At 53.1% G+C, this 13,461-nt stretch overlaps 1 protein-coding gene across 2 annotated transcripts in view; it reads left to right on the forward strand.

Annotated features, from left to right (window-relative positions):
- The first annotated feature begins 1,485 nt into the window (after positions 1 to 1,485).
- ACOT7 (acyl-CoA thioesterase 7) overlaps positions 1,486 to 13,461 on the forward strand; it is an 86,138-nt gene continuing 74,162 nt past the window's right edge. The window contains exon 1 of one of the 2 annotated variants that reach the window (XM_077763879.1): positions 1,486 to 1,994. In XM_077763879.1, coding sequence (XP_077620005.1) covers positions 1,813 to 1,994 — 182 coding nt within the window. In that variant the 5' untranslated portion in view covers positions 1,486 to 1,812. The remainder of the gene's footprint in view (positions 1,995 to 13,461) is intronic. The other variant, XM_077763878.1, reaches the window with a different exon arrangement.

Raw genomic sequence — 13,461 nt, forward strand, 5'->3', positions numbered from 1 at the left:
AGGCCTCAGAAGCCTTTTTGTTTTTTGCTTTTTAAATATTTTACTTTTTTATTTATTGAAGGAAACTGCACCCCTTGTGGGGCTAGAACTCCCAACCCAGAGATCAAGAGTTGCAGGCTCCACTGAGCCAGCCAGGCACTCTGAAGCCTTTTTGTCTTTAACTGTTTGTTTGCTTCCATTCGAAAGTGTGTTTTGCAGAGGCCGTTCTAGATTCCTGATAATGTTTGGAACCTTCGGAATTCCAATCCAGATAGGCATCCCATTCAATTGTGACAATTTTATAGCCTGGCTGTCTGGTTTAGTTTTGAGAAGCATTAAGTTTGTGGAGCTGAAGTTCCCCATAATGGCCACTGACGGTCTAAATTACTTTTGATTAAGTTGGTCCGTTTAATTAGAAGTGTGCATGAGGAGGGACCAGAGTTTTTAAACATAAAACCAAGGGTGGTCCCAGAAGTGGGGATGGTGTCCCCAGTTTTGATGCATGGAATCGCATTTCTTTTCTTTTTTTTTAATTTTTAAAAATTTTATTTATTTTTGAGAGAGACAGAGACAAAGCATGAGCAGGGGAGGGGCAGAGAGAGAGGGAGACACAGAATCCGAAGCAGGCTCCAGGCTCTGAGCTGTCAGCACAGAGCCCGACATGGGGCTCAAACTCACAAACTGCGAGATCGTGACCTGAGCTGAAGTTAGAGGCCTAAACAGCTGAGGCCCCAGGCGCCCCTGGAGTCCCGTTCTTAGTAGTTTGTGTCTAGAGCAGGAAGAAAAAAGTCCTACACAGCAGTTCCAACAGGAACAGCCCGGTTCCAAACAGAAGTCCGACCAAAGTCCAAGTGAGTACTCTCCGAAAGGTCAAAGCCTTAAAATAGATCCTGAAAAAAGCCAGGAGAGCTCACACACAGAGAGCGGAGACTGGAATTCAGGAGAAACTTGCCCTCACATGCCAGGATCCGCATGAAAGCCGTGAGCCCGGGTGGCTTCCAGGACACTGGCACCCGTGTGTCCCCAGCCTCGGAGTTGTCGGTGGCCGCCTCTGGACCCCACTTCTGATCCCCAAAAGAATGGTGATGTTAAAAATAAGAAAAGTCAGTTATTTTTTCAGCAAAAATGGGTTTATTTGGGAGGAGCAGAGAGCTGAAGTTGGGACAGGCAAGGTGTGGCAAATCCTTAGCAAGTCCAGCAAGGAAAGGAATGTTATGGAGGAGGAAGAGGAAGTTGGGATGAGTGGTTCTGAAGGCAAGTCCACTGGAGAAGAGCCAGGGCTCAGGGTGATGAGGGTTTCCCATTGGCTGAGTTGCGGGGATGGTCAAGTTCCTGTAGAAGATGCAGGGTACGTGGTTTTCTGTGGAGGCACCACTCCTTCCTGGGCGATTCTTCTCTGGAAATTTGTAATTGACCAGGCTGCGTGTAGCTGCTGCAAGTGGCAGAGCCTCCCCTTCTGACCTCCTGACTCCACCCAGTGCCTTTCTCCTTTGTGAATTGTCACTCTGCTGTCCCACAGACAGGCTGGCGGCCTGCTGTTGCCTTCGTCTCCTTTGCTTAGGAGGGAGCCAAGCTCTATGACTTCAGGCCGAGTCATGAATTCCTTGCGTCACTGGGGTTGCGGAGAGGCATCCTGAGATGCTTCCGGAAGCAGAACTGCCAGTTTGTGGACTCACTGGAGGAGAGACAGTCCCAGGAGGAGGCTACAAGGGGGAGAGAAGGAGATCTGCATTCCTGTCCAGTCCAGAGGGCTCTGGGTGGGTCAGGCCCTCCACAGACGGGAGTGACCTTGTACTGAGAACTGGGTAAACTGTCTGGCTCGCTTACTGCGAGATGAAGCTGCTAGTCTGCATCGCCTGCGTCCGCCTCTGCCTCCGCGAGCTCAGCAGGCAGGCAGCCACCTGGGAACATCTGGGGTCCAGGAGCTCCCAGGGTCCTGGGGAGAAATGCTGGGCTTCCATCCAGGCTGTTGAAACCAGGTCTAATCTGCCATCTCGACCCTGTGTCACTGCAAGGTAGGATGACAGGGGCATTTCTGTGCCCACAACAATGCCTTCCTCTACTCTGGTGTCCAGCATGTCAGGCAGACTGGGCAGCCACCCTGGAGCCTTAGGCCCACATGACTCAGGATTTATTGCTAGTGGTTTGGAGGCGGCACTGGAGCGCTGAGTGTTCAGTGAGCTGCTTGATTGAGCATGCCCACTAATGTGTTCATCCAGGTGGAAACGTAGCCTGCGTCTCTGCCAGGGCCCAGCTGAAGCCCACCAGGCTTTGTTGGAGGAGGCAGGCTTTCAGGATCGCTGGGCTCTGGGCAGCTGGCACCTTGGAGGAAGGAGGCAGGTGTGGAGATCAAAGCCCTGCACATGCCAGCAGCTGCGCTGGCTTATCCCTCCCTGGGCACCTGCTGCCAAGGAGTCTGGGGACGTGGGGCATCCGCTGTCCTCCTGGAGCAGGGGTCAAGCTGTGATTTTTGGACCAGAAGGCTCGTGCGCGGCAGGAGAGCTGTCCTCGCCTGAGGGCTGACCTTCCGCAGCGCAGTGCTGTGCCGTGACCGTGGCCTTCCCGTGTGTATTTCAAACTTTACAGAAACTTTGTTCAGGGAGTATATTACCCTCTACTGCATACAGCTTTATTGATTGAAACGTAATCCGTGTTCCATGTGACTCATCCACCGAAGGGTTGAGCAAAACCAGCAAAGATGGGTTTATTTGGGAGTAGCAGAGAATTACAAAATCTGGAGAACAAAGTAACCTTTATGGAGGGAAGGAGGGAGTGGGAGGGCTGTCCTTCGGAGCGAACTGGGAGTTGGGAGTGTAGCGGCTTCTCATTGGCTGAACTGTGACAGTCTCTCATTGGCTGGGCTGTTGCTGGAGCGGCGGAGTGGAATCAGGCAGTATGGTATTTTGTGTCTGGCCTCTCTCACTTCGCATGATGCGCGTATCTGGGCAGGGACATGCCACGTTTTGCGTGTCCAGTAGTCACCCGAGGGACCTTGCTATGTTTCCACCTTTTATCTATTATGCATAACGTTACTCTGAATGCTCCTGTCCAAGCTTTTGTGTGGACATACGTGTGTATAACTCTTGAACGTATACCTAGTGTGGCTTAATAAGACAAAGATAGTTGGGCTTTGTCCCTGGGTCCTGGCACTGAGTTCCTAAAACACTTAAACTCCCCCCAGTGAGAGTGTGTTTTTGGTGTGCCGATGAGATGCCTGGTGCCCGGGAGCCCTTTAGCTAGCTCCGGGAGGGGGCTGGTGGCCAGGCTGGCCCAGGCTGGCTTAGAGAGGTGGAACTTTTCAGCCCCACCTCCTACCTGGGGATGGTGGATGGTGGGTGGCGAGGGGTAGAGGGTGGGGGGTGGAGGTTGAGTCCATCACCAGTGCCTCCATCATGACCTCCATAAAAATCCCGAACAGTGGAATTGGGAGAGCTTCCGGGTTGCTGAACGCATGGAAGTGGAAGGGCAGGGAGCCCGACTCCCACCCCATACCTTGTGCTCTGTGCCTCTTGCTCTTGCCTGTTCCTGAGCCGCGTCCTTTACAACAAACTGGCAAATGTGAATGAAGTGAGGTTTGCCAGAGTCTTGTGCGCTGCTCCAGCAAATGATCAGCCAGAGGAGGTTTTTGCGGGAACCCCAAAGTATAGAGCCAGTTTGTCAGAAGTTCAGGTGGCTTGGGACTTGAGACGGACGTGGAAGTGGGGACAGACTGGAGCCTTGAACGTTAGATGGGATCTGCGCCACCTCTGGGCTGTTAGCGTCAGAACTGCACTGAGCTGTTGGACACCCAGCTGGGGGCGCAGAGGAGAAGGATCCTCACCTTGGGCGTCAGAGGTGGTGTGAGTAAAGACGGCTCCTCTGGGAGTAGAATGGGTGGGTCGTGTGCTTACTCTGTTTAACTTCCGGGGTGTTTTCCAACGTGGCTGTTTCCCCCGTCCCCCAGCAGTGCGGGTGTGGCCCACATTTGGATTGCAGCATGGCTTTGATTTGAATTTCTCTGATGAGTAGTGACGCTGAGTGCTTATCAGCCACTTATACATCTTGGCTGTTTCATTTCTTTACCTGTTTTTTTTTAATGTCTTTTTTTTTTTTTTTTGAGAGACAGAGACAGAGTGAGCGGGAAAGGGGCAGAGGGAGAGGGAGACACAGAATCCGAAGCAGGCTCCAGGCTCTGAGCTGTCAGCACAGAGCCCGACGCGGGGCTCGAACCCAAGAACTGTGAGATCATGACGTGGGCTGAAGTCAGACACTTAACCGACTGAGCCACCCAGGTGCCCCTCTTCACCTGTTTTTCTTTTTTTTAATATTTTTATTTATTTCTAGGAGAGAGAGAGACAGTGTGAGCAGGGGAGGGTCAAAGAGAGAGGGAGATACAGACTCTGAAACAGGCTCCAGGCTCTGAGCTGGCTGTCAGCACAGAGCCCGACGCGGGGCTCGAACCCACGAACCGCGAGATCATGACCTAAGCGAAAGTCGGATGCTTAACCGACTAAGCCACCCAGGCGCCCCTCTTCACCTGTTTTTCATTCAGCGTATTTCTCATTCTGTTACTGGGTTGTGAGACCTCCTTCTCAGATACATGGCTTGCAAAGATTTTCTCCCATTCAGTGGGTTGTCTTTTCACTTTTGATGTTCTGTCTTAAAGCACAAACTTTTTATTTATTTTTTTCATGTTTATTTAGAGAGAGAGAGAGAGCATGTGTGCTTGTGTATGACCGAGGGAGGGGCAGAGAGAGAGGGAGAGAATCTCAAGCAGGCTCCACGCCACGAGCACAGGAGCTCGAACTCATGAACCATGAGATCACGACCTGAGCCGAAGTCGAGAGTCAGATGCTCAACCAACTGAGCCACCCAGGTGCCCCTTGAAGCACAAAAGTTTTAACATTTTGATGTAGTCCAGTTTCTGCTTTTTATTTTTTGGTTGCTTGTACTTATATTGTCGCACCTAAGAAGCCATGGCCAGACTCAAGGTCACAGAGCTTTACCTGTATGTTTTCTTTCAAGACTCCTGCAGTCTCTCAGCCCTTTTGTTCAGGGCTTTACCCATATTGTGTCTTCCTCACAGACAGTGCGAGGTAAGGGTCCAGCTTTATTCTTTTCAGGTGGACACACCCCTTCTTCCGAGGTACTTGTTGGGTCCCAGGGTGGCTGGTGAGTGCAGGACTGAAGCCACAAACCTGGCCTGCACCCCTGGGTCCTCCCTGACCCAGAGAACAGAAGCACAAGTCCACCAACAGTCAAAGCTGCGTCCAAAGTAGAACATGGTGTGTTCGTCACACACGTGGTTTCGTTTCACCACTAGGCTGTGCCACCTCACGGCTGTGTGGGGTCTGAGGCTGTGTGGGGTCTGAGCGCGGGGCTGAGCTCCCCGTCCCCTCCCTGTCCCCTCCCTGTCTCCTCCCTGTCCCCTCCCTGAACACCAACCCTGCCCCCTTCCGGCCTCTCCACCCCTCCCACTTCCCCACCCTCCCTTCCCACAGCAGCTGTGTTGTAATCAGCCTGTCCCAGGCAGGTGGCAGCCTCATGTNCTGGGCCGTGCCAGACAGCTGGAACCCCATGGTGCCCTGAATTTCCTCCCTTAGGCTTGGGCTTGCTGCGGGCCAGGTCCAGCAGGCATGACTGGCCATCTCAAGGGTGTTTAAGGGCCACCTGGGTGCCTCAGTCGGTTGAGTGTCCAACTCTGGCTCAGGTCATGATCTCAAAGTTTGTGAGTTCGAGCCCCACATCGGGCTCGCTGCTGATGCCTGCCTCTGATCCTCTGTCTCCTCTCTCTCTGCCCCTTCCCTGCTCATGTCTCTTTCTATCAAAAATAAACATTAAAAAATAAGAAAGCGTGTTTAAAGGGCATCAGACACGACAGGCGAATCAGAATTTTAGGACCTTTACCCTTTTTTAAAGTTTGTTTATTATGAGAGGGAGGAAGGGAGAGAGACGAAGAGAGAGAGAGAAAACAAGCTGGCAAGGGGCATAGAGGGAGACAGAGGATCCAAAGTGGGCTCTGTGCTGAGAGCAGACAGCTTGATGCAATGCGGAGCTTGAACTCATGAACTGAGAGACCATGACCTGAGCCAAAGTCAGATGCTTAACCGACTGAGCCACCCAGGTGCCCAGGCAAATTAGAATTTTTTTAATGTTTATTTATTTTTGAGAGAGAGAGTGTGAGTGGGGGAGGGACAGAGGGAGAGGAAGACACAGAATCCGAAGCAGGCTCCAGGCTCTGAGCGGTCAGCACAGAGCCCCACACGGGACTCGAACTCATGAACCGCAAGATCTTGACCTGAGTCAAAGTCGGACGCTTCACCGACTGAGCCACTCGGGTGCCCCAGCAAATCAGAATTTTAATCCACTGGGGGGAGATAACACTCGGATTGGGAGATTGAAGTATCGGGAGAAAGAACTGCTTTTGTAATAAAATGTACTTTCTCACCATCTTGATGTGGAGCAGAGCCTCCTGTCAGCTGACGGGAAGCAGCCCTGAGTTCAGAGGCAGCACCTGCATTCTGAGACCTCGCCCTGGCTCCCATCTGCACCCTGCACCCTTCACGCTCACTTGCTTAGCTCTCAGCCCCAGGGGGTGAGGGGGGCAGGCACGGAAATCACCCTTGTTTTACAGATAGGTAAACTGAGGGCGGGAGTGACTCAGTGGACCCTGGAACCCAGGTCTCTCAACACTGAGTTCTCTGTACCTCATCGCCTGCCCTGACCAGGTACGAGTGCTGCTATAAATATTAAGGGGGGGGGGGCGGATGATGGAGACCGCTCCAGCCCACCCGCTGCCCCAGAAACGGCCTGTTTTCTTTGGTTTAGGAATGGGTAGGATTAAAAGTCTAGCGTCTCTGAGCCTTAGGGACTGTGAGTGTCCCGATGCCGCAAAGGCCAGGGCGTTGCTCCCTGGCTCTGGGAGAAGACCCTGAAGTCCTCACCCCCATAAGATTTGTCCAATGGGTCTTAGAAGGGCACCTCGTGTGAGTGCTTTGCTGCCATTCAGGGCGTGGGGCCGGAACATGCTTGGGGGTTCCTTTCCGATCCCTCACCCCCTGTCCCGTCTGTAGGGGGCGTGCTGGAGATGGATCCTTCCCCTCTCTCCAGCTATTCAAAGGCCCCAGGCTTCCAATTGCCGTCTCTTTCTGAGCCAGCTAAATATTTCATTACCTTTTGGGCACTTGCAGGTGGAAACTGTTGCCTGGTAGCCCCATCAGACAAATCTTTTGGGGCGAGGACTTTAGGGCCTTCTCCCAGACCCGGGGTGAGCAAGCGTGGGTGGCCATTGCTTTCAGAAAATGCCACACTTTCTTCGTGTGGTTTTGCTGTGCTAGTGCTGTGTTCACTCAGATGTAGCTTGTGTTTGGAATCCGGAGCTTTCACGGCGAAACTGCTTTCCGGTGCCCTTCGGTGCCTCGGGAAACTAAGTCCTGTGTGATTGATCCTCTGCCCCCGTTGATGACCAGCTGACCCCACTGTGTCATGTGCCTTATGAAAGCCAGGATCTCCGAGCTGATAACACACATACCAGCCTGAAGCTGCCTCATTAAGCCATGGTATCTGAAACATATCGCCAGTATTCTTTTTAATTGAGTATAGTTGTCATGCAATATTATATTAGTTTCAGGTTTACAGTGTCATGATTTGACATGTAAATATGTGACCAAAAGTTCACCATAAATGTAGTGACCGTCTCTTACCATCCAGAGTTATTACAACATTCTTCACTATATTCCCCGCACTGAACTTTCCATCCCTGTGACTTATTTGGTTTTATGACTGGAAGTTTATACCTCTTAATCCCTTTCACCTTTTTCTTCCGTTCCCCCCCATCCCTCCCCTCTGGCAACTACTGTTCTGTTTTCTGTATTTATGAGTCTGTTATTTTATTGGAGGTTTTTTCGTTTGTTTTATTTTTGAAATTCTACATATAAGTAAAATCATAAAGTGTTTGTATGATTTGGTTGATTTTACTTCCTTCATTTTTTTGTTCATGTAGTGTATCATTTGATTGGTTTGTGGGATAGTGAATCCTCCTTGATTCTCTGGATTAAATCCCGCTTGGTCGTGCTTATTGATCCTCTTTTAACATTTTTATTTTTTTTTAAAGTTTATTTTGAGAGAGAGAATGCTTGCAAGTGGGGGAGGGGAGAGAGAAGGCGAGAGAAAGAATCCCAAGCAGGCTCTGCACTGTCAGTGTGGAGCCCGATGCGGGCCTCGAACTCCCAAACCGTGAGATCTGACCCGAGCCGAGATCAAGAGTGGGACACTCAACTGCCTGAGCCCCCCAGGCGCCCCACTGAGATTCTTAATTCAGCCATACCCAACAATAGTTTTTTTTACTTGATTTTCCTTTAATTGCTTCCATATTCCTACTAACTTCTTTACATCATTAACGCAGTAGAGAGTAGAGTACAGTTAATTAAAATTAAAGGATACAGTTAGTTTTGTAAGAAATCGCCAAACTGTCTTCCAAAGTGTCCGCACCGTGTTGCATCCCCACCAGCCGTGAGAGGGCTCCTGCTGTCACCCCTCCCGGTATCTGGTGGGGTCACTGCAGGGCTTCCAATTTGCAGTCCCCTGGTGGCCACACATCTCCTCAGTGTTTATTTGCCATCTGTGTGTCTTATTTCCTGAGGTGTCCGTTCAGGTCTTTTGCCCATTTTCATATTGGGTTGTTTGTTACTGTAGATTGAAGTTTTCAGAGTTCTTCGTATATTTTGGATACAAGTCCTTCATCAGATAGATGCTTTGTAAATATTTTCTCCCTTTCTATGGCTTGCCTTTTCATCCTTTTTTTTAAGTTTTAAAAAATTATTATTATTATTATTATTATTTTGTTTCTGAGAGGGGAGCAAGCAGGGGAGGGGCAGAGAGAGAGGGAGACCAAGGATCAGAAGTAGGCTCCAAGCTGTCACTGTAGAGCCTGACATGGGGCTCGAACCCATGAACCACGAGATCATGACCTGAGCCAAAGTCGGTCGCTTAACCGATGGAGCCACCAGGCACCCCTGCCTCTTATTCTCCGAACCATGTCCTGGTTGGTGCCTTCAGCTGCCCGGTGGCAGATGCTTGTCTGCCAGGCCTTCTTCTAGGACAGGAGGGCCTAGGAGACAGCGTACAGCGTCACAGCTTCGAGGGGCTCGCAGCTCCACATGCCCTCCATGTTACAGGTGAAGGACAGCCCCTGGAGGCGTGGTGGCTGACTTGGGGGCATGTGGCCAGGGTGGCAGAGCCAGGACTAGAACCCAGCCCGTGTCTCCTGGGCCCGCTCCCCTGGGCATTTCTGCCCTGCCTCTCGGGGGTGGGGGGGCACCTGCCGGCGTGGGCCGTGGGCTGTGCCCGGTGGGATGGGCTGTTTGATGCCCGGTGTATGGGGCGGGGCTGCGGTTCTGGAGGCTGAGAGGGTCATCCGGCTGTCATCTCAGTCCCTTCTCCGTCAAGTCCAGCTCTCCTCCAAGACGGTCTTCATTGATCGTCTTCAGGGCACAACCTCCTTAACACTCAGGGGCGTCTGAGAGCCCTTGCAGAGAGACTCGCGGTGGCCACACTGGCGACTGGCCCGTGCCCTCGCTTAGGACCTGCTCACCTGCCCGCTGGGAGCTTCGTCCCCTGGGCGTGAAAGAGGGCTGTGATCAGGGCCGAGGCCGCCTTCCCACCTCTTCTGGGGGTGGTTGGCACAAGGCTGGCTCCAGAGATGCGGGGGGCACCCTGCTTTCCGCACAGGGACTGGTCAGCTCCCAGGGGACTTTGCGGCAGTTGCTGCCACCTCTCAGAGAAATGGGCTGAGTGAAGTCAGTAAACTCTCCCAGGGTCAGTGACTCAGGTAGAAACCCAAGCTCTTTGCCTCCAACACGAGCCACAGCAGGGGTGAGGTGGGAGAGAGGTTCATTTATTTAAATTGTTTAAGTGTGGAGCCCCGGGGTAGCTCAGTCGGTTAAGTGTGTGACTCTGGATTTCAGCTCAGGTCATGATCTCATGGTTCGTGAGTTCAAGCCCCATGTCGGGCTCTGTGCCGACAGCATGAAGCTTGCTTAGGATTCTGTCTGCCCCTCCACTGATCTCTCTCTCTCTCTCAAAAACTAAACTAACTAACTGAATAAATAAATAAACTGCTAAAGTGTAATTACCGTAACAGCACACACTTGGATAAATTTGGGCATCTGTGTGCACCTGGGAAACTGTCACCATAGTCAAGGAAACGGCCCTATCTGTCACCTTCGAAGTTCCCTCTTGCTGCCCCAGCCCAGGCGGCCGCTTATCTCCGTTGTCATCAGATCAGTTTGCGGTTTCTAGAACTTTATAGCAATGGAACCATACAGGGTGTGCTTTTTAATTCTGACCAGCCTCAGGCCTTCAGCGCAGCCATTTTGAGACTCATCCACACTGTTGCGTGTGGGGGTAGCCCGTTTCTTTTCATCGCCGGGTGTATCCCACCGTCATCGCAGTTTGTCTGTCCATGCCTCTGTGGACGGGCATTCCCGGCGTCGCCAGCAAGGGGCTGGGGCAAGGGACAGCCTACAGACATTCGTCACCAAGTCTCCTTGGGGACACGTGCTTTCTTGGTACCTGAGGGCAAGAACTAGGAGGGCCGCCTGGGTGGCATGTCAGGTAGAGGCTTAGCTATTTGTTTGTTTTTTAAGTGTATTTACTTATTTTGAGAGAGAGAGAATGGGAGGGGCAGAGAGAGGGGGAGAGTCCCAAGCAGGATCCACACTGTCCACGCAGAGCCCGCTGTGGGGCTCGAACTCAGCGAAGCTGTGAGATCATGACCTGAGCAGACACCAAGAGTCAGTTGCTTAACCTATTAACCCAGGCGCTGTGGAGGCTTAACCGTGGAAGAAGCTTCTGACCTCTTTTCCAAAGTGGCTGCGCTATTGCAGATTTCCGACAGCGGCGCCCGGGATTTCCAGCCGCCCCACGTCCCCACGTCCCCACGTCCCCACGTCCCCACCTCCTCCCCGACACTTGCTCTGCTCAGTCTTTCCAATTCCACCCATCCCGAGGTGTGTAGCAGGATCTCAGTGTGGTTTTAATTCATATTTTCCTCACGTCTAGTGGCGTGGACCATCTTTTCCTGTGCGTGTTTTATGCCCACATATCTTGTGTGGAGAAGTGTCAGTAAACACCTTTTGCTTTTGGAAAAAACTGGGTCATTTGTTTTCTCACCATTAAGCTTAGAGAGTTCCTGTACTCTGGATGGGAGCCTACTTCCTTCCAGCCTCCTCTGGCCCCGGGGGCATGAGCTTCTGTGAGAGGAGTGTGGCCTGATTCTAAGAAAGGCCACTAGGGCTTTTCCTCGAATTCTCTCTTCTGAGAGCCCTCCGATCAGTTAGGCCCAGTTGACCTTTGAGTTTGGAGTCCTGCCTCTCTCACTTCCTGCTTCTCCTGGGCTCTGGTCGCCGCGGCTCAGGCCCAGTCCCCCTTGCTCCTGGGGCGGGGGTGGGGGACGCAGAGGGAAGAGGCCTGACCGTCTCTCGACCCTTGTCAGCTTCCAGATGCCTTTGAAAGCTGAAGAGAAGAGTTGCCACTTAACTCCAGAGAAGTGCACACCAGATGCAACCTCGCCCGTGCTTAGGACCCCCCTGAGCTGCCTCGACTTTGTTGAGTATCAGAAACACTGCGGCCGCAGCCCATCGTGTCCAGCTCTGTGTGGTTTTCGTTGGGCTACATTCTGGGAGCACTCTTCCTGGGCCAGACTGACGCAGAGAGTTCTGGAAGCAGAGGGTTGGGCCTGTTTCCCCACAGCTTTCTGCATCCAGGTGTTTTCTGTAACAGCTTTATTGTGACACAACTCGTGTCCCTAAGTTCCTTTACTCTCGAGTATGCACAGTTCAGTGTTTTCTGGCATAGTCACAAGGTTCTGCAACCATCCCTGCCGTTGAACGCCAGGACATTCTCTTCACCCCCGAAATAAACACTGTGCCCCTTAGCTGTCACTCCCCATTCTTGTCTGCATGTGAGTCGTCACCGTGTCACCTGGGTGGTGTTTTGGTGGTAGGTCTGCAGTGTGTAGGCAGGTGCGTCTCCCTCGGCCCTCGGCCCGGCCTCCTCCCGGGACGCCATCTTGAAGGTGTCAGGCGCCCAGTCCTCCACGTCTACGTGGTGTGGGCCTGGGGCTGTTGCAGGATTCTCGCACAGAGTCGTGACACCGAGGCTTTTCTTTCCAGGAAGCAACTTTATTCGTGCCAGCACCGCTCAGTCGGGTTCGTACCCAAAAGAACTGAGCGGCCCACATCACATGGCATAGTTTTTTTATACATTTTCTATTTCTTTGTCTTCCATATCTGGTAACACACGTAAACGTGCAGTCTGATTAAGTTGTCTCAGTTTACAAGAACATGGGGGATGTAGGCACCTGGACCCATATCTAGGTGACCTTGAAGTCTTCTCTCCTCTCTTCTTCATTTTTTTTTCTTTCTCCTTAGGGAGGGGTTCCTACCACAGGGCAGGCCTCCGGCCTTCCGTGTGCCTGCTTTCCTCACAGGTAGAAGTTGGGGCCTGAAGTAGGTCATTTCCAGCATCTCCTTTGACTCTAATTTACTGTGATTTTAAGGGATTTGAAAAGACCATGGGAGTGAGGGGGTGCCCCCCTCGTTGCCTGGCATGGCCAGTGTGCCCAGCTCACCCAGGCTTGAGACCAAGGCAGAGAGAAGCCGGCGTTGCTTAGGGAGGCTGCGATGCCTGCATTGAGGAATGGGGCCAAGTCCAAAGGACGCAGCATCCGGGCCGGGGCCCCCCTCTGGTCCCATCTGGCCACAGCTCCAGAAGGGGCTCACGGAGGCCATGCTCGTGCTTCGGCGAGGCGCGTCCCTAAAAGTGTTTAGGAAGGGAGCTGACGCAGCCTGTCTTAGGGCGAAGGCCAAGCTGTAAGAACCTGTGGGATGGCTGGGGGCGGCGCTGCCTGGGGGGCCCTGGTTGTGGTTGCGGGGTGGGAAGGGCTGTGGTGCCTGGACACGTGGCTGGGGGATGTCCCGCTGCCACAGTGGGCACCCGTGGCCTTGGGGCCTTTCTCTGACCTGAAGGTGATAGATGGGCTTGAGCAGACCCAGCCCACGGCCCTCGTAGGGGGCACCCGGGCCCCACCGTGCTGGCTGCATCCTTAGTGGTCTTGGCGGGCAGTGCTTTTGGCCTCTTGGTCCGGGGGAGGGGAGCGGGGTCAGGCTCCCCTGGGTAGGGCAGGTGGGAGGGGGGATGGGCTTCTGGCCAGGTGCTGAGCACCTGGCTGACTGGGGGGGAAGGAGGGCAGATGGGGTAGGGGCCTCCGTCCGCTCTGCCTCCCAGACACTGGCTCACCTCCGGATTTGACACCTAGTCATGGCACTTTGCTGTGTGCCTGGCCCGGTGCCAGGTGCTGGGGACACAGCAGTGAGCGGGATGGCCCTGGGCTGTGTCCTCCAGGAATAGTCCTCGGGCCTGCCTGCAAACGGGGTCATTTCCGCTGAGCGTAAAGCACGGGCAGGGACAGCCGAGAGGCCGTGGGGGGGGCGGGGGTCTGCC

The sequence above is a fragment of the Crocuta crocuta genome, unplaced genomic scaffold (genome assembly GCF_008692635.1).
Source record: "Crocuta crocuta isolate KB4526 unplaced genomic scaffold, BGI_CrCroc_1.0 scaffold13, whole genome shotgun sequence".
Taxonomy (NCBI): Eukaryota; Metazoa; Chordata; class Mammalia; order Carnivora; family Hyaenidae; genus Crocuta; species Crocuta crocuta.